Below are 26301 nucleotides of genomic sequence, written 5' to 3' on the forward strand. Positions count from 1 at the left end.
CCTAGGCCTGGCATTTGAAAAAGGTAGGTTAGGGGCCAGGAGTATGGCCTGGTGGTAGACTGCTTGCCTACCATGCATGAAGCCCTGTGTTCAATTCCTCCGTACCACATACACAAAAAATGGCAGAAGTTGTGCTGTGGCTCAAGTGGAAGAATGCTAGCCTTGTACAAAAGTACTTGACAGGGCTCAGGCCCTGAGTTTATGTTCCAAGATTGGGGGGGGGGGGGGAGTAGGTTATGAGGGACAAAGTTGTAGTAGTTTGTCTCATGTCTCAGTGACATGCCAATTCATTCCAGTCATTACATGGAAGCTGGTTTAGAGGATAATAGGTTTGGTTTAGGACATGCTGTTGACATGACAAAATGGATGTGACATTTCCTGTTTCCTGATTGTTCCTGGGATTCTCCACAATCTGTTAGTATGACTAGTACATCACACTGGCACAGTCCTTCCATTTACATATGACACATTTTGTTCTTCTAGCAATTATGGAGTTATCTGTAAGACTGGTTCAAATTATCTTCATTGCCCAATGGTGAAAAGAACCGACGGGATACCTTAGCCCAGGTATACTTCAAAGAAAGAGAGTTGTAAATTATAAATCACAAATTGAAAAGCAGCCTTTATTCTGAAGCAAAATCAACAACATTCCTCTAGAAAATTGCTAATTCTAGAGAGGAAGAAGGAGGTGCCTGGTTTTAAATGTCTAGCCTAAGGATGACATGGAAATTACCCAGAGAAACATGTCCTAAGTAGATGAAGAACTTTAGCACTGGAAGCCAGCGCAGGTTAGAATCCAGCTTCATCATCCAAACAGGCAGTGAACTCAGGCAAGTTACTCAATCACTTTGGCCTCAGATTCTTGGCCAGTGAAACAAACATGCCTCATGCATTCATTTATTCATTCCACAGCCATGAAGACTCCTGTTTGCTAGGCCCTGGACTAGAATTCAGAGTTACAGAAGGGAAGCTCACTGGCTATCCTAATATCTGAATGAAAGGGAGGCAGGTGATGAGTTCCCTAAGGATGGGGATAATTCGTGCAGTCTTAAGCCCGGGACAGCTCACAAGCTAATTCTGAACAGAAGTTATTGGAGGACTTGATCTTCTCTTCCCCCAAAGCTCCCTATAGAAAAACTAACCGGGGAAGCGGTCCTGTGGCTCAAAGGGATGGGGCGTTAAGAGCTTAGGGACAGCACCCAGGCCCAGAGTTCAAGCTCCTCCACGGACCAAACACGAACCAACCAACAAAAACCAGCTAAGCGTTCGATGAAAGTGGTCCTGGGGTTGCACCCTCCACTTCCCTCCACGAGATGATGATCTACCCGATCCCCAAGAAAAGGTGGGAGGGGGGAGTCAACTGGCAACCCCCTCCAGATATCTCAGGGTGAAGACCTTGGGGTGAGAGAATGTGCAGAGCAAATCTCACCCGCCCACCGACCACGCAACAGGAACCCCGGGATCCGCCGCCGTCCCCGCGACGCCCCCTGAGCCCTCCGCCCCGCCCCCGCCGCCCCACCGATCCGGCCTAGATAACAATGGCGCTGCCGAGGGCGGGGCGGCGCGCCCAGGCCGCCCGAGGCCCGGGGAACCGAGGGAGGGAGGGCCGCCTCTCACCCGAGCGGCGACTGGCCGGAGTCACGTGACACCCCTCCCATTCTGTCCCCTCCCTCCCCCATTCCCTCCTCCTCCCCCCGCACACACACACCCCGCCTTCCCTCCAGCCCCGGCCTCGGCTTGGGAACCTCAGAGAAAAAGGCGACGCGGAACGGATGGGGCGGGCGAAGAAGGCGACGACCGGAAGTGACGGAGGAGCGTAATTGGCGGCGTGCAGCGACGTGGCGGCGGGACGGGCGCGCCGAGCAGCGGAAGTGGCTGCTGCGCTGGGACCTGGGTGTTTGTGTTTTGGTTTCGTGAAGGAGCCGGCGGCTGGCGTGAGGGGAGGTGGCCGTGGAAGGAGGAGGAGGAGGAAGAACTAGTCCGGACTCGAGCGCCCGCGGCCGCGGCGACGGCGGAGGAGGAGAAAGGAAAGGGGAAGGCGGAGCGGAGAGAGGCGGAGACGGAGCCCGGCAGGGGCGGCACCGCGGCTCGAGCCCCGCCGCGTCCAGTGTGAGGCGAGAGGCGCCGGGAGGAGACGCCGCCGCCGCCACCACCGCCGCCGCCACCGCCCGGGCCACGCCTCGGCTGCGCTTTCGGGGAGCTGCGGCCCCGCTCAGGTAACCGAGCCGCCCCGGGATCCCGGCTGGTCCGCGGCCCGCACGCACCCAGCTCTCCGCCCTCCCTCCCTCGAGACGGGCCTTCGGAACCCGACGTCTTGGAGTCCAGTCCGGCCGGGCCCGAGGACCCACTTTCCCCACCTCACCCCCCCAATCCCACCCCCGCTGTGGGAACTCGGGAGCTCAGAATGGGGGAGTGCGGGTGAGTGGGGAGGAGTGGACTAGCTGAAATTGTCACCCTCTTCCCTTCTCAAGATGGCGCCGTGGGAAGAGCCCCGGAGGCCGAGATCCCCGCCCGGCCTCCGTCCTGGGGGGGGGGGGGGCGGTGGTCTCCATCCAGGCTGGACTGGGCTCAGGAGGGCGGTGGCAGGGCCTGGTTTGAGTACCGCCGCCCAGGCCACTCGAAGCTTGACCCTCCGAGGCCTCCCCAGTAGGGAGCCGGGACCCCCACGGCAGGTGTGAATTTGGAGAGCTCCGCCCACCTCCCTCTTTTCCCCCCCCCACCCCCCCCTCCGCCCTGATTTGCAAAGACGGCTAATGCAAACGGCTGGGCGATGGTTTCGTCCCCCAGTGGCCGGCTGGAGCGTCTTGTATCATCTGTGGGGAGGTGGTAGGGGTGAGCCCAGGCTGGGAGAGCAATTCCCGATCCCCAGACCGCCAGCGCTCCCTGCATGGGTAGAGAGACCAAGAAATCTGCCCGGCCATTCCCTTTTCTGCAGGCCGGTTTTACCCCCCCCCCCCCCCCTTGAGACTCACGGACATAATTCACGTTCTTAAGTGTTTGTCCTGTCCGAGTGGCCCTCAAAGTGCTGAATCAGTCTTGTCTTGCATGTAATAAGAAAAGTCTGCACCTTTGTGTGGCACTGCTGGGGACACTCAGGCTTAAAGTAACTCCTAGGTTATTTGAGTTGTAAGGGAAGTACAGTAGAAGAGTGCCTGGCACAAATCTTGTACCTAGGAAAAATAATTTTTTTTTGATCAAGGAGTATCTAAGATGATTATGTGGGACACTCCTTTATTTCTGAAAGACCCAGAGTGCATATTCTGCAAAAGCCTCGTTTTGAAAAGATAGTTAAATAAGTGATTACAAATGATTTTTTTTTTCTTTTTAAAGAAAAAAACCCCGGAGCCTTCTCCGTGCTAAGCAAGTAAACCTACTGAGCTGAATCTCCAGGCCTTGGGTTTAGTTTCTACCTTAATAAAATTTGGCCCTTTCCTGTTGGAGTAATTATGATCCAGTAGCTTTAAAAGTAACTTTGTGCAGGGTGCCAGTGGATCATGCCTGTAAAATCCTAGCTACTCAAGAGGCTGAGATCAGAGGATAGTGGTGTTTCAAAGTCAGCGCAGGCAGGAAAGCCCATGGGGCTTTTATCTCCACTTAAGTACCCCCAGAAAAATCAGTAGAGAAGCTCAGAGATAGTGCCCTGAGTCAAGGCCCAGGGCTGGCACCCCCCCCCCAAAAAAAAAAACAACGCAACTTTAAAAGTCAAAACTAACTTAGAAACTTACTTGACTTTTCTATTAAGATCTGATGTTTTCCCTAAAATTTTGAAAGGACAATGTGTAATCCTAGATAAGCCATTTACTGTCCTGTAGATAAACATTTGGCAAGTGTTTTCAGAAGGTGTGTTGGTACATTATCTGCATGACAGTGTATTGATATGTGAGCATTATCTCATCAATGGACCATTTTAATTGCCAGTGGTAGTCACTGCTGTGTGGTAGGCAGTATATTAAAAGATTGTTTCATGTGTTGTCCCTTAATTCCAAAATTAGCTATGCACGTGAGATATTATGAAATAAAGACTCAAATTATAGAATTTACCCCAACAGAATTAATATAACTGAGATTACACTTTACAATCTGGATTTTTGCAGATGAAGTGAAAGATCAGATTTATCATTTCTCTATTAATATGCCAATACCTGTTGGTGAAGATAAGGTCTCTAAAACTAACATAGATAAGTCTTGAGAACTAAGAACTCATGAGTATGTTTATTAATGAATTCCTTATTCTCAAGGTGTTCTTGTATTCTTGAATTATTAGATGGGGTAGCAAATTTCCGTCAGGTGCCTGTCTAAAGCATAGGAAAGTTAAGAAAGGAATCATACAGTCCTTTGTTTTACTAAGAAAAGAAACAGTTTGATTAAAGATGACAATAAACTGTTAAGATTGATTTGTGAGTAGACATGTAATCCTATGAGTTGGGAAGCTGAAGCAGGAGGATCACCAGTTCAAGCTATACAGTGAGATCCAGTCTCAAAAGTCTCAAAACTAGGGCTTAAAATGTGACTTAGTGATAAGAGTGTTTGCCTAGCATGCACTAGTCCCAGAGCCTAGTCCCTGAGTTCAAACCCCAGGAGTAGCTTAAAAAAACACACACCCAGAAACTCAAAACATTAAAGATTAGTAGCATAAATATTTTAGTTCCAAAAGCTATAAAAATTTTTTAGTTTGTCTAAGTAACGTTACTTTTAACCCACTAGATAGAGATTAATTGTTCACATTTCCTCATGTGGAGTACTTGAAGTACATGAGGAAACAGGAAATATTAATTAAATGAAAATCATTTAAATACTAACTTCTAGGTTCTTCTCTGTTTAAATGCTTTCCATTAGGATTACTAAAATTAATTATTTTTATTTATTTATTGCTAGTCTTGGGGTTTGAACTCAGGGTCTAGGCTCTCTCCTTGAGCTTTCTCAAGGTTAGTGTTCTATCACTTGAGCCACAGCCCCACTTCCCATTTTCTAGTGATTAATTGGAGATAAGAGTCTCACAGTTTTTTAGTGCCCAGGCTGGCTTTGAACTGATATCCTCAGATCTCAGCCTCCTGAGTAGTTAAGATTACAGGCGTGAGCCATCACGCCCTGCCAGAATCTAAACTCTTGAGTCACCTTTCAGATTGCCTAGGCTTGAAACCCAGCATCATCTTACTTCAGGCGCATTTACTGTATGACCTCAATCAAATTAGCTCTTTTGTTCCTGTCTTTATTTATTTATAAGGATTGTAATAGTACATAACTGACTATTCCTGAGTGGCTACATTATGTACTTAAAATATCACTTGGCACAGAATCGGGTCTTTTAAGGGTTTCTTTGGTTGTTGTTGTTTTCTTTTAAATAAAAAGCAGGGTCTATCCATACAGCCCAATTTAGTCTTCAATTTGAGATGTTCCTGCCTTTGCCACCCCAGGCTATCAACTATCGAGCTCTCTTATGAAATTTAGATTTTAAACAAAAACAACAAAACCGGGCCAGGAGTAGAGTGCTTGCCTAGCTTGCATGAAGACCCAGGTTTGATTCCTTGGTACCACATAATAGGGGGGGAAAAGCCTGGAGTGCCATGGCTCAAGTGGTAGAGCTCTAGCCTTGTCTAAGGACAGTGCTCAGGCCCTGAGTCCAAGCCCAGGACTGAAAATTTGTGTTCTAGTCTTATGCTTTTAAATTTATGTCCTTTAACAAGTTTTGAAATAAAGTAAATGAAGTTGAATGTCCAGTAGAGGTTATAATTACCATATAATAATATGCTATGGGAAAAACTTGCTGCCGTGATTAATGCTGGATTTGCCTTGTTTTACTGATTTGTATATTTAATTTGTTTCTCCCACAGGTCTCTTTACCTCCAGAAAGAAAAATTGATACCTTGCATCCTGGAAGTTCATTTAGCACTGTGAAATTAGGGACTTCTTTCAAATCTGGATATGGCTAATCGAGGAGCAACAAGACCCAATGGGCCAAATACTGGAAATAAAATATGCCAGTTCAAACTAGTACTTCTGGGAGAATCTGCTGTTGGCAAATCAAGCCTAGTGCTGCGTTTTGTGAAAGGCCAATTTCATGAATTCCAAGAAAGTACCATTGGGGGTGAGATTGTCTTTTTCTTTGGATCATTTAATTGAAACAAAAAAGTAATGAATATGTTCATGTTCATTTGTGTGATTACGAATAATTAGACTACAATGAACAGAAAGCTTTCAGTAGATTTCCTGCCTTGGTTCTTACCTTGGTTTTTGTTAGAATAAAAACATGATTTTTCTGGTTAATCCCAACGTGTTTTATACTGTAACTAAGTTGTAGATGTAAGTATGAGTGGTGTCAGTATCCCAAGAAATATGTTTTGAAAATAAGCTTCTAATTTTAGCTTTAGACTGTGGAGAGTTAACCTTAAAATTAATTCTATATAACTAGACTATTTATAAGTTACATTGTACCATTTTGTAAAACTAATGCCACTAGGTTATGCACATAAAAATAGTACTAGGATAAGGAATTAGAAAGCATAAATATGTGTAAATATATGTAATAGGAAAATGGAACCTAGAGAAAAAAAATGAGAGGACAAGATAGAGTAAACCCTGCAAGCAGTAATTGTAGTAGGATAGGGATGAGAAAAAAAGGAAGATGTAGAACTGGAAGAAGAGACAATTTATGTAGTTATCCAAAGGTGGTTGAACATTCAAGACTTAGATTTTATCAGAGAAACACATAAGTAGAGAGCAGTAGGGTAAAAGACCTTCATTTAGATCTAAATCTCATATACAAGATAACATGATGCTTTTTAACATAATGTTTTCCAAAGGGTGTGTGTGTGTGTTGTTTTGTTTTTTGTTTTTTTTTTTTTTTGCCAGTCCTGGGCTTAAGCTCAGGGCCTGAGCACTGTCCTTGGATTTTTCTCAAGGCTACAGCTCTACCACTTAAGCCTCAGCACCACTTCTGGCTTTTTCTAAGTATGTGGTAGCAAGGAATCGAACCCGGGTCTTCGTGCATGTTAGGCAAGCACTCTACCACTAGGCCAAACTCCCGGCCATGTGTGTATTTTTTTTAAATGTATTTGGATATATATTTCAACCCTAAACTTGTAGGAAGTCTTCTGCATTACAACAGATATACTCATTATGGTCTGTTTTTCAGAAGCAAAACTCAGTGCATTTAGTGGATGTTCATAAGCAATTTGAGATTTTTATTTTTAATGTTGGACCCTTGTGGTAAGATAAATTACAGAACGATTTTATCTGGTTAAGTGATGTTTTCCATTTATATTGACTCACCAATATAATGATAATTGATAATGGCTGAATGGTAGAAATATAAGTATGTATCATGGAACTTTTGAGTTGAAAACTTTGACTTCAAATGGTAATGTTAGTGGCTGATGCTGGGATTCACCTCTAGTCCTAGGTCCTTAGGGTGGGTGGGATTTAAGGTAGTGCAGGCAGGAAAGTTTGGATTCTTATCCAGTTCACCTCTAAAGGCTAGAAGTAAAGGTATAACTCAAGTAGTACAACCTTGAACAAAAACAAAAGCTCAGGACAGTCCCCAGGCCTGAGTTTAAGCCACAGGACCAGCACCAAAGAAAAGAAGCAGTATACCAGGAACCCTTAAAAAGTTTCCTTTGTAGGAAGTGGTGCTGTGGCTCAAAGTGGTAGAATGTTAGCCTTGAGCAAAAAGCTCAGGAACAATGCCTAAGGCCCTAAGTTCAAAGCCCATGACCACCACCACCACCAACAAAAGTTTCCTTTTTTATGAGTAATGAAAGGCTTACTTTTCAGAAACAGTTTGGTACAAATACCTGACCCATCTAACAAAAAGAGCTTTGAAAACCTACTAGGTCCTATCTTTGCACTTTTAAGTCATTTGGTAGTGGCAACATTTCCCACAGTACATAGGTATTCTGGGTTAAATACCCTTGGACAAAGCTCTTTAGGACTTGTCTATATGCTCCTTATTATCATATGGCTTAATTTACATACCATAGTATATGCTGAATACCAGAGAAATTTCCAGGGGCCTGAGAATTTTATTTTTGGTAATCCATTTATCTTCTATTGATACCACTAACACCAGATTGTCAACTTTTTTTTTTTCAGTCGTGGGGCTTAAACTCAGGGCCTGAGCACTGTCCTTGGGCTTTCTCAAGGCTAGTGCTCTAACACTTGAGCCACAGCACCACTTCTGTCTTTTTCTATGAATGTGGTACTGAGGAATCGAGCCCAGGTCTTTGTGCATTCTAGACAAGCACTCTATCACTAGGCTAAACTCTCTGCACCCTTTTTTTTTTTCCCCAGTACTGGGGCTTAGACTCAGGGGCCTGGGCATTATCCCTGAGCTACTTTTGCTGGAAGCTAGCACTGTTCCACTTGAGCCACAGCACTACTTCCAGCTTTTTCTGTTTATGTGGTACCAAGGAATGGAACCTAGGGCTTTATGTATGCTAGGTAAGCACTCTACCCACTAAGTCACATTCCCAGCCCTATATTTCTTTAAATTAGTTTGTTGTAAAATTTCATTACTATATAGGCAGTTTCACTGTTTCTAGTTCTACACATTAAATCTATTTAAAAGGAATTTGTATGCAAATAGTTTTTCAGTAGCTGATTGGTTTCTACTGGAATTATAATAGTGTCAACTGAAAGTTCGGTTTGAGACAGTGTCTCTGTGTGTGTCCATTTGCATCCATAAATTAGCAATACTCCCTCTTTAGCTTCCTAAGTGTGAGAATTATAGGTATGCACTACCACAGACCCAGAGAGAATAGTTTTTTAATGCTCTCTGCTTCTTAGCAACTATTGCAGAACTATAAATAATCAATCTTAAAGGTATCTTGTAAGTAGTGTGCTTTTTTGTTTTGTTCTGTTTTGTTTTAACTAATATGCAATAGAAAGTTACCTAGCAAATGTACCTGGGGTTTGTTTTTTGTTGTTATTTTTGTTATTTCTTGTTTTTGGCATTTCAGTTTTGTTGTTATTGTGGTTATTATTATTATTATTTGACCTTATGTCTAATGATATTGCAGTCCTAAAGCCCAAGCACTGGTGGCTTACACCTAAATCCTTGCTACTCTGGAGGCTGAGATCTGAGGATCGCAATTCAAAGCCCACACAGGGAAAGTCTGTGAGATGCCTGTCTACAATTAATCACAGTAAAAGCTGCAGGTGGTAATGTGGCTCAAGTGGTAGAGTACTAGCTGTAAGGACTTCAATGACAGTGCCCAAGCCCAGAGTTTGAACCCAGGACTGGCAAGAAATACATACCACTGTCCTGAAACACTGAATTTTTAAATATTTATTTTACTGTGTTCTGACGTGGAAATCATGCTGCAATGTTGAGTTGTCACTGCTAGGACCCTTCTGTACAGTATGTGTGAGATTTTGTCTAAAACTGGCAAATTGATTTGATTTAAGATTCCTTGTTGTCATCCTATACTGTCTACTCCCTGGACCTCGTTGCTCTCCTGAATAGTTTAGGTAAATTGGTGGAAAGATTTGTAATATGAGAGGTTCTGGCTTGTTTGAAGTAGTTTAAAGTCTACATGGTATTTATATTCCTATTGTTTGCCTAAAATTAGCCTAAAAACTTGGGAGATTTCTAGTAAATTAAGACATTTAAATACTTAGAACACGAATGGATCCTCAGTGTCATTTGGAATATACAGTAAAATAACATACAGACAGTTCCTTTTGTTTTCAGAGAGATGTTTGATACCAGTTGCAATTTTCTGTGTACTAATCAAGAAAATATAAACTTGAGGTGAATGTAAACTTCACATGAAAGTTTCTTTTGTTGATGCTGTTGGTATGTGTGTGTTTTAGTGCTACTGAGGTTTGAACTCAGCTTCAGCACTGCCACCTGAGTCATGTGCCCAGTCTAGACACTATGATTTTTTTTTTTTTTTGCCAGTCCTGGCCTTGAGCTCAGGGCCTGAGCACTGTTCTTGGACCTTCTCAAGGCTAGAGCTCTACCACTTGAGCCTCAGCACCACTTCTGGCTTTTTTCTGTGTATGTGGTACCGAGGAATCGAACCCGGGTCTTCGTGCATGCTAGGCAAGCACTCAACCACTAGGCCAAACTCCCGGCCGATTTTTTTTTTGAGCATTGGCTTAGAGTGATTGTTCCCAGAGTGTTTCTGTTCCACAGCACATCCGTATTACTGGAAACTTGAACCGACTAAAGTATGCATTCCCATGTTGAACCAAAGCATTACATGTGCCAGCCACCTAGATTTTTTTTTTTTTTTTTTTTGGCGGGGGCATGAGGCTTGAACTTGGCCTGGGGCACTGTCTTTGAGCTCTTCAGCTCAAGGCCCTACCCTTGAACCAAGCTCACTTCCTGTTTTCTAGAGGTTAGTTGGAGATGAGTCTTAGGTCCTGGCCCGGCTGGTTTTGAACCTTGATCCTCAGATCTCAGCCTCTTGAGTAGCAAAGATTACAGGCGTGAGCCACTATGCCCGGCCAGCCATCTGGATTTTAACATGTCTTCCACATGATTCTCGCACACTAAGGTTTGTTGACCATTTCCTGTTTTTCAGGCAGGAATTCCAGCTGGAATTCACTATTGTCACCCAGGCTGGCCTCATAGTTGGGATGGCCTGCCTCAACTTCTTTGGTGTTGGAGTTACAGACCTGGGCTAGCATGCTTATCTTGTGCATTGTTAAGCACTTGAAGAACAAAAGGACCAGAGATCAACTACAAGTATTCAGCAGCATGTTTTGTTTCATTTAGTTTTGTTTTAGACCAAGGACTTACTGTGTAGCTCAGACTGTCTGAAAACTTGTGTACTCTACCTGGCCTCATTTGCAGTCCTCCTGCCTCAGCCTTCCAGAGTGTTGGGGTTTTTGCTTCCAGTTTAGCTTATTTTTTTAGTTCACAGGGGAAAAATGTTTTTTTAGATATTACACTTTTTTGTATGAGTTAAAGAAGATAATGTTAAAAGGTTAGGAAGAAGTGTATTCCCAGTTACATTCTGAAGAAATGTAAATTTGCATAAATTTGAAGCTGGGCCATTGTGAGATCTGTTCTGGCTTTGTTTAAGCTATCATTGCTATCATTTCTGGTTCTCTGTGTTCTGATTAAGTTTGTAGGCAATTGACCTTGTAGATATATTGAAAGGTGCATAAAGGACAATTGGTTTCAAATAAGTGAGTGAATGCTTGTAAGATAGGAAAGATTTTTTTTTTTTTGCTTTTAATGGAGTAATAAGGATTATGAACTGATTGTGTAACTCACTTGTAGAATACTTAGCCAAGCATGCAAGCCAAATGTTGATTTCTAAAATCTCAAAAAGGGAAAAAAATAACTTTTTTAATGGGAGGTTGCAGGTACTAGGGCTTGAATTCAGGACCTGGACACTGTTTCTTATCTTTTTCTCTCAAGGCTGGTACTGCACCACTTGAGTTGCCTCTGCTTGGCAGTGTTTTGCTGGTTCATTGGAGACAAGTCACAGAGACTTTCCTGCTGGGACTGGTTTCAAACCTTGATTGTAAGATGTCAGCCTTCTAAGTAGTTAGGATTATAGGTCTGAGTCACTCGTGGTAAAAAAAAGAAAAAAAATTATGTTTTGAAAAGATGAGAATTTTTTTTTTTTTTTTTTTTTGCCAGTCCTGGGCTTGAGCTCAGGGCCTGAGCACTGTCCTTGGACTTTTCTCAAGGCTAAAGCTCTACCACATGAGCCTCAGCACCACTTGCAGCTTTTTTCTATGTATGTGGTACCGAGGAATTGAACCCGGGTCTTTGTGCATGCTAGGCAAGCACTTTAACCACTAGGCCAAACTCCCAGCCAGATGAGAATTTTTTTAGAACAGTTTCCCCTTTTAGGACATATAATAATCTGATGTTACATTTACATTATTTTATGGCATGATCTAAGTTAATATATTTAGGCATCACTGAGAAACTTGTTTGCAAGAATATGGAGAATTAGAGGTATCTTAAGAGAAAAGCATCTATGGGTTTTATTTGAAGACCTGAGTGCTTTCCTTGAGCTTTATTTTCAGGGCTAGTGCTCTGTCACTTGAGCCACAGCTCCACTACTGGCTTTTTTTCTTTTTTGCAACTGAAGTCCCACAGACTTTTTTGCACAGGCTGACTTTAAACTGTGATCCTCACATCTCAGCCTCCTAATTAGCTAGGATTTCAAGAGTGGCCTACCCACGCCTAGTTCCTTTTTTTTTTTTTTTAATTTTTACATGATTAGCCATTTCTATGTAAGCATATACTGCAGATACTTAACTATTAAATCAAAATGAGTATATTACCAGTCACGTGGAACTTGGTAAATACTGCAAAATATAACTTACAATTTAATATAAGAATTACTACCCTGATGTAGTAACTTTTTTATAATTCATATTTACATATTTAAAATAAACAAATAGAATATTATTTAAGTACATGAATACTTCAACTTTAGAAGAATAACAGAGGTGATACATAGTACCGAAAACTTATACACAGCCTTTTTCTTTCTTCTGTTGATAAAATGGTGTGCCTGTATACAATCAATATTGCAATGGAATAAATTCTCTATTCAAAACTTTCTCAAGGGCAGAGGTGATTAATAATTATATACTTGCATATATATGCATATAATACATATTAAGCATTACTTCCCTGATGTAATAGGTTTTTTTAAAGGCTAAAAATAGGATGAAAAAGCAGTAATTTGGGTGTTTTTTGGAATTTTTTGATCATTGGGTTTAAAATCAGGTCTTGGGCACTGTCCATGAGCTCTTTAGTTCAAGGTTAGCACTATACCACTTGAACCACAGTGTCACATCTGGCTTTTTGGAGATAAAAGAGTCTTATGGACAGGCTTAAGATTACAAGCATGAGCCATGGGTGCCCAGCCACTACCATCTTTTTATGTTTTTGTTTGAAGACCTAGGGCTTTGCATATGCTAGGCAAGCACTGGTATATCATCTGCAGTCCTTGACAGGTTGAATATTTGTGTGTAAGTCACTGTGTATTCCAGGCTGATATCAAACACACTTCTATGTCATTTTCTGAATTCTAGGATTATAGGTATGTGACACCAGACCTGGCTAAAAACATAGCTTTTTGTCTTTGCATGAAAGTAATGTCACTGGTAGAGCACTAGCCTTGAGCTACAGAGCTCAGGGACAGCATCCAGGCCTAGAGTTCAAGCCTCACAAGTGACAAAAATAAATAAATGAATAAATAATGTCAGAGACTATTTGACTTAATGGCTATTTTGAGTTATAGAATGAATATAATTCATTTTCTTGCAGTTTTATATTTGGAAATATGCAGAAATGTGGCTTCACAGAGATTTAGGCTGGTATTAATACAGGATACTTAAAATGGTTATATATTTAGCGGATGCATTTACAGGTCTTATATAGCATTTTCACATGCTTCTGCTTTACCATAGCTAATATTAATGCCAACTTCAGAACAAAAACAAATTGGAGCAATAACTTAAGTGGTTTGCCTGAGGTCTGGCAACTAAGTACAGACTTTATTCAGTATAACACTTATTCTGGAATTGAGTTGTGTGTGTATGTGTGTATGCATGCACGTGTGTGCCTGTATGCATGTGTATGTGTGTACACTGGCTTCAGTGTTTTCAGTATTGTGCTACTACATGCATTGTTTTAGTTAACAGTGTTAACTAAAACATTATCTGCTAGCCTGAGTTCCTTTCTCCTGAGATTATTTTATCTTGTATATGCTTAAAAGTTATTTATACTCAAGATTTATGCATTCTTCCTTTTTACAAAATCTGAACTACAGCAGTATGTCTGATATATATATATATTTTTTTTTGCCAGTTCTTGGGCTTGAACTCAGGGCCTGGGCACTGTCCTTGGGTTTTCTCAAGGCTAGTGCTTTACCACTTGAGCCACACCACCACTTACAGCCTTTTCTGTGTACATGTACCAAGGAATCAAACCCAAGGCTTTGTGCATTCTAGGCAAGGACTCTACTATTAGGCCAAACTCCCAACCCTAATAAAAATTTGAAACCTGTCAGATCTACTTTGTAACATACTTTTAACAAAAAATAATTATATATTTTTTATTATTGGGGGGGGGGTCATGGAGCTTGAAATCTGGGCCTAGGCATTGTCCCTGAGCTCTTCAGCTCAGGGCTATCCTTGAGCCACAGCCCCACTTTCCATTTTCTAGGGGTTAATTAGACATAAGGGTCTCATGTTCTTTAGTGCCTGGGGCTGACTTTGAACTATGAACCTCAGATCTCAGCCTTTTGAATAGCTACAATTACAGGTGTGAGCTGTGCCTGGCTGTAACATACCTTATCATTTCATACTGTTCTAGTTATCTGTTGCTGAGAAAGAGAGATGAATTGTAAACTTAGACTCAAACCATTTTATCTTCTTACATTTTGGGTTTAGTAGGTGGTTTTCATTTGCTGTCTTTAGCTGAATCATCTTCACATGTCTAGCCAGTAGTGTGACTCTTAGAACCTCAGTTTGGACTGGCAGCTACAACCCCTACATCTGGCCTTACTAAATAATGAGTGTTTCAGAAGTACCAAGTTAAAAATGGATACCTTTTTTTTAACTTAGTCATGTGTAGATATCAATTCTGTTGTATTTAGAGACTTGTGCAGATTCAGGGAGAAGTTTCAAAGTCATTTTGAAAGTCCCATGCTAAATGTTACTGTAACCATCACAGTCTGCTCTGAGGCCTGTCCATATCAAAAGAATTTTGGTCAGGCAACAGTGTCTCACTCCTATAATCATAGCTACTCAGGAGGCTGAGATCTGAGGTTCACAGTTCAAAGCTAACCCAGGCATGAAAGTCCGTGAAACTTTTACCTCCAGTTAACCACCAGAAAACCAGAAATGGTACTGAGGCTTAAAGTAGTAGAGCACTAGCCTTGAGCTGAAGAGCTCAGGGACAGCACTCAGGCCCAGAGTTCAAGCCCCTCAACCAACCAAAAAAAAAAGTTTTGTCATTTTTTTTTGCAAAAATATTATGTTCCACTTTATTTGTTAATGATGAAATTGCTCAGTATTTGCTTATTTTTATTTCAGTAACTTAATCTTTTTTTATTATTCTATTGCTTTTTGTCCCCCAGCTCCCTGCTGCTAGTGGAACATAAACTCTGGGCCTGAGTATTGTCCCTGTGCTCTTCAACTCAAGGGTATCGCCCTATTCCTTGAGCCATAGCACCACTTCTGGTTTTCTAGTGGTTAATTGGAAATGAGCCTCACATGCTTTAGTGCCTGGGGTTGGCTTTGAACTTCTATCCTCAGATCTCAGCCTCCTGAGAAGCTAGGGTTACAGGTGTGAGCCACCACACCTGGCTGTTCTGTTGTGTTTAACTATTGCCCTTCCCTTGAGGGCCTAGTACATGTTACGCAAACATTCTTTCCTTTGACCTAAGCCGTCTTGTTGGACACTTAATTTTTTTTTTTGCCAGTCCCAGCGTCCTTGAGCTTTGTTTGCTCAAGGCTAGCGCTCTACCACTTGAGCCACAGCTCTTCTTCCAGCTTTTTCTGTGTATGTCCTACCAAGGAATCAAACCCAGGGCTTCATGCATGCTAGTCAAGCACTCTACCACAAGGCCTCACTCTTACCCTCTTAGACATTTTCATAATGGCTGTATTCCTTAAAGCCAAATAAATGTGGATTTGCTTTTCTGTGCTGTTTGTTTGGAAGTTTTTGATACGAGTTAATACATTATGATACCATTCCTTGCCTTTTTCTTTTATACTTCCTGGCTCAGTTTTAGAGAATTTGTTACCTAAGCCTGAATTGGGAATATATAGATTGCAGTCTTTTTATATGACATATACATTTTTTTCAAGGTGCTTGTTAGTTGATTCCCTTCTCCTCATAGATCATAGATAGCTGATATGTATCAATAAATGTTAATTTATATTTCAGAGGCATTTCACCCTTGTGTTCCTCCCCCAAGAGTTTCCTCCTTGGTCTTACTGTGTGTGGCTATCCTTTTAAGGCCAGTGGTGGGACATTTTGTCACATGCCTGCAGTCAAATACTAGAAAGTAGTATCCTTCCTCAGAAATTAGGAAGTAATATCCTTCCCTTACACAGTGTTGGAGAAGTCCTTGTTAACTCATAGCTGCTCTCTTTTTTTTTAATCATAAAGACTTGGGGATATTATATGTCAGTATTTTGGAGAACTTCAATTTCAGTCTCATAAAGACTTAGATATACTGTGTATTAATATTTGGAGAACTTCAGTTTATTTGGCAACTTATTTTAGCTTTGGTCTTTTTGGGGACGGGGGGCATCCATCTTGGGTCTTGAACTCTGGACCTGAGTATTGTTCCTGAGCTCTTCAGCTCAAGGCTACCACCCTACCCCTTGAACCAGAGTGCCACTTCCTTGGCAACTTATTTTAGATGTTGCTAGTTGATTTTTTTCATAATATGGAATCTACCTTTTTAAACATTTTAAGTGAAAGGTTCAATGGTTATGTGCAGGTTAAGTTGTAACCTGCTAGAATGTTTATATCTTCTCTAGTTTTTCACCCATTAAACTATAATTACACTTTCTAGATTGGATTAATAGTATTTGGTAATTCTTGGTTTTTTTTCTTTTGGTCAGTTGTGGGGCTTGAACCTCTGGGTCTGGGCGTTGTCCCTGAGCTCTTCAGCTCAAGGCTAACACTCTACCACTTGAATCATAAGCACCACATGCAGTATTTATTTCTTTTGTGACAAGATTGTTTATTTTGTATAATGTCCTCCAAGTTTAAAGTTCATCCACATCCGTGTTCTGACATGTCAGGCTTTTTTTTTTTTTTTTTTGCCAGTCCTGGGGCTTGGGCACTGTTTCTGAACTTCTTTTGCTCAGGGTTAGCACTCTACCACTTGAGCCACAGTGCCACTTCAGGTTTTTCTGTATGTATTGTACTGAGGAATCAAACCCAGGGGTTCATGCTTGCTAGGCAAGCACTCTACCACCAAGCCACATTCCCAGCCCCTGTGTGTTTACTTTTTAAAAAACAATGTCTTACTATGAATCCCTGGGTTGGAGCTCAGTATGTAGAACAGGAGGGTCTTGAACTTGGAATCCTCCTGTCTTAGTTTTCTAAGTGCTGGGGGTTACAAGTATGTAGAACTATACTTGGCTCCATTTTTCCTTTTTCTTTTTGGGCTGGTCCTGGGGCTTGAACTCAAGGCCTTGGCACTGTTCATTGTCTTTTTTTTTTTTTTGCCAGTCATGGGCTTGAGCTCAGGGCATGAGCACTGTCCTTGGACTTTCTCAAGGCTAGAGCTCTACCACTTGAGCCTCAGCACCATTTCTGGCTTTTTTCTATGTATGTGGTACTGAGGAATTGAACCTGGGTCTTCGTGCATGCTAGGCAAGCACTCTACCACTAGGCCAAACTCCTGGCCCCTCATTGTCTTCTTTTGCTCAAGGCTAATACTACCACTGGAACCACAGCTCTACTTCTGACTTTTTTTCTTTTTTTTCTTTTGTCTTTGTAGGGCTTGAACACTAGGCCTGGGTGCTGTCCCTGAACTCTTCAGCTTAAGGCTAGTGCTGTACAACTTGAAGCCACAGCACTGTTTCTGATTTTCTGGAGGTTAATTGGAGATAAGAGTCTCACTGACTTTTGTGTCTAAGCTGGCTTTGAAATAAGATCCTCAGATCTCAGCCTCCTTATTAGCTAGGATTATAGGCAGATGCCATTGGCTCCAGGCCTGGCTGTTTCTTTTTAAAGCTAAATATATTGTGTAAATATACTTAATTTTGTGTATCCATTCATCCTTTCTTGGATTTATGGGTTGTTTCATATTTAGCTACTATGAATAAGGCTATTAACTCATTTCTCTGGGGTGTATATTCAGAAGTGGAAGTACTGAGTAATATGGCAATGGTGTGTGTCTCTATGTCTATCTGTGTCTGTCTCTGTGTCTTTTGGTACGGGGGCTTGAATTTAGGGCCTTGTTGTTTGGCTCAGCTTTTTTTAGCTTATGTGTGACCCTCTACAACTTGAGCTGTGCCTCTAGTTTCAGTTTTTGCTGGTTAGTTAGAGATAAGAGTTTCATTTTTCTTCGAGGGCTGCCTTCATGATCCTCAGGTTTCAAGCCCTTGAGTTGCTAGGATTATAGGCATGATTCAGAAATTGTTGGCTTAAAATTCTGTTGTTGGGATGGGAATGTGGGTTAGTAGTAGAGTGCTTGCCTAGTGTACATGAAGCTGTGGGTTCAATTCCTCAGTACCACATCAATAGAAAAAGCCAAAGTTGCCAAGTTATAGGCTCATGCCTGCAAGTAATCTTAGCTACTCAGTAGGCTGAGATCTGAGGATCGGGGTTCAAAGCTAACCAGGCACTAAAGACCTGCACTAAATTAGACCATGAGACTTATTTCCAGTTAACCACCAGAAAACAGGAAGTGGTGCTTGGCTCAAGGGATAGGGAGGTAGCCTTTAGTTGAGGAGCTCAGGGACAATGCCCAAGCCCAGAGTTCAAGTCCCATGACCACCAATAACAAAAAAATAATAAAGCCTAAGTGACTCTGTAGTTTAGTGGTAGAGCGCTAGCCATGAGCAAAATCAGAATAGGCACAATGCCCAGGCCCTAAATTCAAGCCATGGGACAGGCAAAAATAATAATAATTATTATTATTGTTGGTTTTGGTTTTTAGATGCTGGGGATTAATTCAGGGCCTCATATATGTCAAGTACTTACTGTGCTGCTGAGCAACATTCTCATATATGGAATTACCACACTGAAACCCTCATAAATAGGTTCACTGGAGAGTTAAAATAATATAAGCAATTATCAGTATTCTCAAGACTTTGCCAAATGTCAAAATTCTTTTAGAAGAGTTGTGTCCATGTGCTTTCCCTGTGTTTGAGAGATACATGTTTGCAGACTCAGAAGACTCAATTTTTTTTGTTATTTGAATCCAGTAGAAGTCTCATAGAGGATTTTTCGTTGGTTGAAGTAATTTTTCCTTCAAGTACCACTTAGATGACTAGAAATGTATCTCAGTGGTAAAGTGCTTGGGAAACCTTGGGTTCTAGCACTAGAATGGAAAGTGGAGTAGTATTCCTCAATTTTTCTGTTTTTCCCTTCTCTTAGTTCATGTAGAATTACTTTAGTTATAATAGAAATTAACTTGTTTTTTTGTTCATCTTTGGTTTGATACCATCAATTTGTATTTTTTTCCTTTCCTGTAGTATTGCTGTCTTTTCCTTGGTTATTCATTAAGGTTATGGGACTTAATTGTGGTGTGGATCAGCCTATAATCTTAGCTATTCAAGAGGCTGAGATCTGAGTATCAAAGTGTAAGCCAGCCTGGGCAGGAAACTCCGTGAGTCTCTTAACCTCCAGTGAAACACCAAAAAGCCAGAAGTAGAGCCCTGGCTCAAGTGATAGATCAGATCCTTGAACACAAAAGCACAAAGAAAGCACCCAGGCCATGAGTTCACAACTGCACACACATACACACTACTTGCTTGCCACCAGGCTTGCTTATAAGGAGTTCCTCATGTAGTTCAAAGAGGGAGTCTGTTAGCCAGGCCTGCACCTGCATCTCAACACAGCTTTGTTTTTCTCTACTTGTCGAGTGCACAGTAACTCTCGAAGTGATTAAAGATGTTTCTTTGTGAAATGTGGGCCCGAAAAGAACACCAACTGCTAGTGATGGTGGTGGAAGGAAGTGAAGAGAAAAAGAAGAGGTCTTAACAAAGTGATGGTTCTTAGCCAGAAAATAGACGTTTTGGATAAATTAAAGTGTTTTTGCAGATTCAGGTAAGTTTATGGTTGGTTAATGTTGCTATAATACTGATGAAGTAGTTTGTGTTAAGTGGCAGATTTTTTTTTTATAAATGAGTAATATTGTTTTTAGAAGTACTAAGGATTTAAATGTTTTTTGTTAATTTCAGTTGCACTGTACTAAAATTTAGGGGAGAAATTAAAATATTGTAAGGCCTATATATTATATATAGCAACATCTATTCACAGCTGACATACTCTAGTAATATTTCAGTCTTTTTTGTACTATTGTAATATTTAGGTGTTTTTAAATGTTCTGACACATTTTTGGTGCCATTTTAAATTATTAAATTATGACAGTCGAGTGCCAGTGGCTCACATCTGTAATCTTAAATTACTCAGGAGGCTGAGATCTAAGATCTTGGTTCAAAGCCAGCTCAGACAGCAAAGTCAGTGAGACTCTTTAGTTAGTCACCAAATGGCTAGAAATAGAGCTGCTTGTCCAAGTGGTAGAGTGCTAGTCTTGAGCAAAAAAGTTCAAGCACCTAGTCCCTGAGTACAAGCCTCAGGTCCAGTACACACACACAAAAGTGGTATTTGTTAGAGATTGTGTTACATGGGTGATTATCCCTTGTTCAAATGCTTAGAACCAGAAGTATTTGGGATTGTGGATTTTTTTTCAAATAACTAAATATTTGCATACACATATCTTTTTGAAACCTAAATCTAAACACTGAATTTATTTATATACCGTGTCTATAATACCTAGCCTGAAGGTACTTTTATTGGTGTTTAGTACTGAAACGGTATCACTGTGTGGTATTGTCTGTTTTGATACTGTCTCCATTCTTGTGAACTTTAGATTTGTACTTCACATTTCAGAGATTTAGACTAAAGGTCTAAACTTGAACTGTAAGTTTTTTGGAGTAGCTATTCCATTTATGAGCTCTCTTTATTTAGATAGTGTCTAAAATAGCTTTTAAATGATTTCATATGCTTTAGAGGTGAGAGTTTTATTGTTGTGTGACCTAGATTGGTCTCAAACTCTAGAACTTCATAACAGACTTTTTTGGCCAGTGTCAGTGCTTGCACTCAGGGCCTGGGCACTGTCCTTGGGCTTTCTGAAGGCTAGAGCTTTACCACATGAGCCACAGCACCACTTCCAGCTTTTTCTGTGTCTATGGTATTAAGGAATCAAACCTGGATCTCCATGCATGCTAGGCAAGCACTCTTAACACTAGGCACACTTCTGGCCCCCTAGCAGACATATGATAGCTGGTTATAGAGAAGAGATGATAGGTATTTTTCTCCAGGATCTCTTCAGGTATAGGAAAAGGTGTCTAAGTCAGTAATGTGAACCATGTTATTACACTGGAAGCTTTTCTAGGACAAAGGTAGGCGATGCTAATTAGGGTGAATGGGGGAAGAGTTTCTAAGTGGAGTAAGGTTGACAACAGAAACAATGTATTGTTTTCATGATCTGACTAGAATTTTTCCCCCTTCTAATTTTTTTTTTTGCCAGTCCTGGGGCTTGAACTCAGGGCTTGGGCACTGTCTTCAAGGCTAGTGCTGTACCACTTAAGTTGCTACGCTGCTTCTGACTTTTTCAGTGTTATGTGGTGTCAAGGAATCTAACCCATGGCTTCATGCATATGAGGCAATCACTCTACCACTTGGCCATGCTCCTGGTCCCTCCCCTTCTAAAATTTTATCTGGTTATTGCTAGTGTATTATAGATGACCATAGCTGAGCAGGTGTCTTTATCATATCTTGGGTTATGTGCTAGTGTATTATAAAGAGATTTACTTGTCTGTTATAGCCAGTTTAAAGAACTTATTTTACATTTGGATTTAAACAGTGCTTATGCTTTCAAATAGTGCTTTCTAGTCATTCACTATTTATACTATTCTACCTCCTCTTCCCCCAGTTCTGGGAGCTTGAACTCAGCACCTGGGCACTGTCCTTGAGCTTCTTTTGCTCAAGGCTAGTGCTCTACCACTTGAGCCACAGCACCACTTCTAGCTTTTTCTGTGTGTGTTGGGGGCGGGGTTCTTAGGAATCAGACCTGGGGCTTCATGCATGCTAGGCAAGCACTACCACTAAGCCACATTCCCAGCCTTTGTTTTTACTGTTATAAGGATATATGAAATGGTATTGATAGTGGTCACGTTTTGTTCCAAAATTCATAGGGAATACCTAAGAGCTTTGCTGTTATTCACAATAATAGATTTGGGATGAGCTATATTCCACAACTAAAAATTCTGTGTTTATTAGGATTAAATATTGACTATAATGCATTTTATAATTTATCAAAATGATTTTTTTTAATTCTGCTAGTGTAATTTGTACTCTGAAAAAAAATACTTACTAATAAACTGTTGTTTTGTTATTGCCTGTATTTTATGTATGTGACTTGCACACACCAATATCAGGGCATAAATTCTGGACCTTGTACACTCTCTCTCTTCGCTTTTTTGCTCAAGGCTGGAGCTTTGCCTCTTGAGCCACATCTCTGCTTTCTGATGATTAGAAATGAACCACAATCCTTGGATCTCAACCTCCTGAACAGCAAGGTTTATAGACATGAGCCACTGGCACTTGGCTTATTTGGCATTTTTATTATTTTTGTTGTTGTTGTTGTTGTTGTGGGGCCTGAACTCAGTGCCTGAGCTTTTTTTATGGTTAATTGTAGATAACAATCTTAAGAACTTCCCTTCCCTGACTGACTTTGAACCATAATCTTCAGGTCTCTAGATTTCTGAGTGGCTAGGATTACAGGCATGAACCACTAGTACCCAACTAAGCCATTTTTCTTTTAAGGCAGAATTGATAATTACTTTCTTGAAACATGAGCTGATTTATAGAAGTATGAAGTAGATATTACGAGTATAGTTTGTGGCCATACTGTATCAAAAAGAGAAAGCAAAGTTTTATTATAAATTATAATTTAGTTTGCCTAAGTTTGTAACCAAGTTATACTTAGGAGTTTATTTTTGTGATGGTCTTTTCTTTTTTGGAAAAGGAACATTTGAAGGATTTAATATTAGGCAGGGTTGTTTGTCTTGTTTTGTTTTTGTCAATTGTGGGGCTTGAACTCAGGGGCAGGGTGCTGTCCCTGAGCTCTTCAGCTCAAGGCTGTTGCTCTACCGCTTGAGCCACAGTGGCTCACGTCTGTAGTCCTAGGTACTCAGGAGGCTGAAATCTGAGGATCATCATTCATAGCCAACCAGGGCAAGAAACTAATGAAACTCACCTTCATTTAACCAACCAAAAGCTATAAATGGAGTGTGGCTCAGTGATAGCTCTCAGGCCATGAACTCAAGCCCCAAGACTGGCAAGAATGAAATGAGAGTAAGGGGAGGCATTATTATTTACTCTACTATAGAGAACTTTTCATTAGTATGAAAAGTATAAAGCTTAGAATCTTAGAAAATAGCTATTTTGGGCTGGGAGTTTGGCCTAGTGGTAGAGTGCTTGCCTAGCATGCACTAAGACTCAAGTTGATTCCTCGGTACCACATATATAGCCAGAAGTAGTGCTGTGGCTCATATGGTGGGACTCTAGCCTTGAGGAAAGCCCAAGAACAGTACTTAGACCCTGAGTTCAAGCCCCATGACTGGCAAAAAAGGAAAAAGAAAAGAGCTGAGAAAATAGATATTTCTGCAGAATTTATTTGGTAATTGAAGTTTGAACCTAAGATACATTGAAAATGAGATTAGTTGTATGAATTGATAGAATCTAGGTCAAAAACATTTCCCGTTTTAATCTTTGCAAAATTCAGATGATTGTAGTTCCTGATACTAAATCGGTTGACCTATTAAACAATGACATTTAAGCTGTTACATGTGAAGAAATATAAGAATAAAATTATCTTCTGTATAACACTACAAACCAATAAAAAGGAACTATGTCCGTGATTTACATTTGGCAAAACTGTATACTCTATACTGGTACAATTTGGGCAAAAAGATAATTCCTCCATGAGTTTTAGAAAGTTTTATAATTCAAGGCCATTCCAATTTAGGATATGATTTGAGTATCTTACTGTAGTTGAAAGGATAAGTGATAGGGCCAAAAAGGATCCTTAGGAATTTCTAGGCAAGGGGCTACAAACCGCTAAAATTGTGAGTTACTAGCAACTGAACCCAAGGTCTCACACATGCTATTGAACTGAATTCTAAGTCCCTTTATGTGTCTGTTTTGTTTGTTTCTACATTTCATGTCTTTTCATTCTCCATGTATTGAATTTATACAGATCCTTTAACAATAAAGTATTCTAAAATGGTACTTTGTTGAAATTAGAATCAAAAGCATATATGAAAGTACAACTCCAGAAAATTCTTAGGGCAAAGTATGAGAACTATAGAAAGAAATAGGGAATTTATGTAACAAATTAAATGTATATAAGATTTATGTTGGAATAATGATGATTGCCAGTATTATTACGTTTTAGAAGATAGTATAACAAGATACATGAACTAGAACTAAATCACTAAAATACACCAGAACAAACAGAAGAAAGGCAGTAGGGCCTGGTATCATTAGTGTAGACATATTAGTGTAGTATATTTGTTGATAGGTTTCTGGTGATGGTTAGTTTCAGGAGACGCCTCACCCCTGGAAGTACCTGTAAGTAGCCGAGCTTGGTGGCTCACGCCTTGTAATCCCAGCTACTCATGAGCCTGAGATCTAAGGATCGCAGTTCAAAGCCAGCCTGGACACTATGAGTCCATGAGACTCGTCTCCAATTAACCACTAGAAAACCGGAAGTGGCACTGTGGTTCAAGGGGTAAGATGGTAGCCTTGAGCTTAAGAGCTCAGGGACAATGCCCAGGTCCAGAGTTCAAGCCCCACGAGATAGATTAAAAAAAAGAAAGAAACCTGTTAAGTGCTCAAATCTTTTCTATGAAAGGGCACTGTGTTTACACATAACCTATTAAAGTCAGCTGTAGATCATTTATAATACCTAACACAATGGAAGTGCTACATAATTAGTTATACTGTAATTGTTAGTGAAGAATAAAAAAGACTATGCATGTAGGAGAAGCAAGATGGCGTCGAAACAATAGTGACCCAGCCTAGCTCTCTCCCACAAGACTATGAATGTTCAATAGAGAAACAACTTTGAACCAAGTATTTTTAGTTGAATCCATGGATACAAAAGGCTGACTGCATTATTTTTTCATGTGAGCTCGCTAAATTGTAAATATAGAAATGTGGCCTTAGACCAGTTTAATATTATGTCTTTCATTGTACTGTGCAGGTCTTGTGTGAAGGCATCTATCTGGTTTAATGCACCACTTTTTGTGTATACTTAAAGCCTATATTAACTGGACATGCAATAATATATCAAGTTTACACACACACACACACACACACACACACACACACACACACACACACACACACACACACACACACACACACACACACACACGAGGTGGGGCTTGGCTCAAGGTAGCCTTGAGCTGAAGAGCTCAGGGACAGCGCCCAGACCCAGAGTTCAAGTCCCACAATCCACCCAAAACACATATACCCATCTCAACTTTTCCAGTTTTTGTGTATACTTAAAGCCTATATTAACTGGACATGCAATAATATATCAAGTTTACACACACACACACACACACACACACACACACACACACACACACACACACACACACACACACACACACACACACACACACACACACACACACACACACACACGAGGTGGGGCTTGGCTCAAGGTAGCCTTGAGCTGAAGAGCTCAGGGACAGCGCCCAGACCCAGAGTTCAAGTCCCACAATCCACCCAAAACACATATACCCATCTCAACTTTTCCAGGTATTTTCTGATGTGAAAACATTGAGCATAAAAGATAAACTTATTACAGATATTTTCTGTTTTCAGCTGCTTTTCTAACCCAGACTGTGTGTCTTGATGACACCACAGTAAAGTTTGAAATATGGGACACAGCTGGTCAAGAGAGATACCATAGCCTAGCACCAATGTACTACAGAGGAGCACAAGCAGCCATAGTTGTGTATGATATCACAAATGAGGTAAGTACTAATACCTCCTACCTTGAAGCTAGTTTGAAAATCCACTTAGATTTTGAAAATTAGTTTTGATAGCCAAAGCTTTTGCAAGTAAAACCGTAATATGGAAGTATCTCAAATGATGTGATTGTCCTAAGTATTTCCTTTCTAGGATTGCCTTTAAGAAGTATTTGTGGGGCCGGAAGTTTGGCCTAGTGGTAGAGTGCTTCCCTAGCATGCACAAAGACCAGGGTTCAATTCCTCGGTACCACATACATAGAAAAAAAGCCGGAAGTGGTGCTGAGGCTAAAGTAGTAGAGCTCTAGCCTTGAAAAATTCCAAGGACAATTTGTAAGAGCCTGTCTCATACAGGTGCTTCATGCTTCATAATCATTTTTCACCCCATGCCTGCTTTATCCTTTGTTTAAACAGGAATCTTTTGCAAGAGCAAAAAACTGGGTTAAAGAACTTCAGAGGCAAGCAAGTCCTAACATTGTCATAGCCTTATCAGGAAACAAGGCTGATCTAGCAAACAAAAGAGCTGTAGATTTCCAGGTATGGTGCTATGGTACATGTAACTGTCATTTACAG

The 26301-nt window shown here is 40.8% G+C and overlaps 1 protein-coding gene across 2 annotated transcripts in view; it reads left to right on the top strand.

Moving 5' to 3' along the window:
- The first annotated feature begins 1719 nt into the window (after positions 1 to 1719).
- The window catches only part of Rab5a (RAB5A, member RAS oncogene family), a 31290-nt gene continuing 6708 nt past the window's right edge, over positions 1720 to 26301 (top strand). The window contains exons 1-4 of one of the 2 annotated variants that reach the window (XM_090322035.1): positions 1720 to 2216; positions 5832 to 6085; positions 25583 to 25734; positions 26143 to 26265. In XM_090322035.1, coding sequence (XP_090178161.1) covers positions 5923 to 6085; positions 25583 to 25734; positions 26143 to 26265 — 438 coding nt within the window. In that variant the 5' untranslated portion in view covers positions 1720 to 2216; positions 5832 to 5922. Of the gene's footprint in view, positions 2217 to 5831; positions 6086 to 19579; positions 19724 to 25565; positions 25735 to 26142; positions 26266 to 26301 lie in introns of those variants that run through there. The other variant, XM_090322044.1, reaches the window with a different exon arrangement.

This window comes from Megascapheus bottae, chromosome 2 (assembly GCF_031878675.1).
Source record: "Megascapheus bottae isolate mThoBot1 chromosome 2, mThoBot2.hap1, whole genome shotgun sequence".
In the NCBI taxonomy this organism is placed as follows: Eukaryota; Metazoa; Chordata; class Mammalia; order Rodentia; family Geomyidae; genus Megascapheus; species Megascapheus bottae.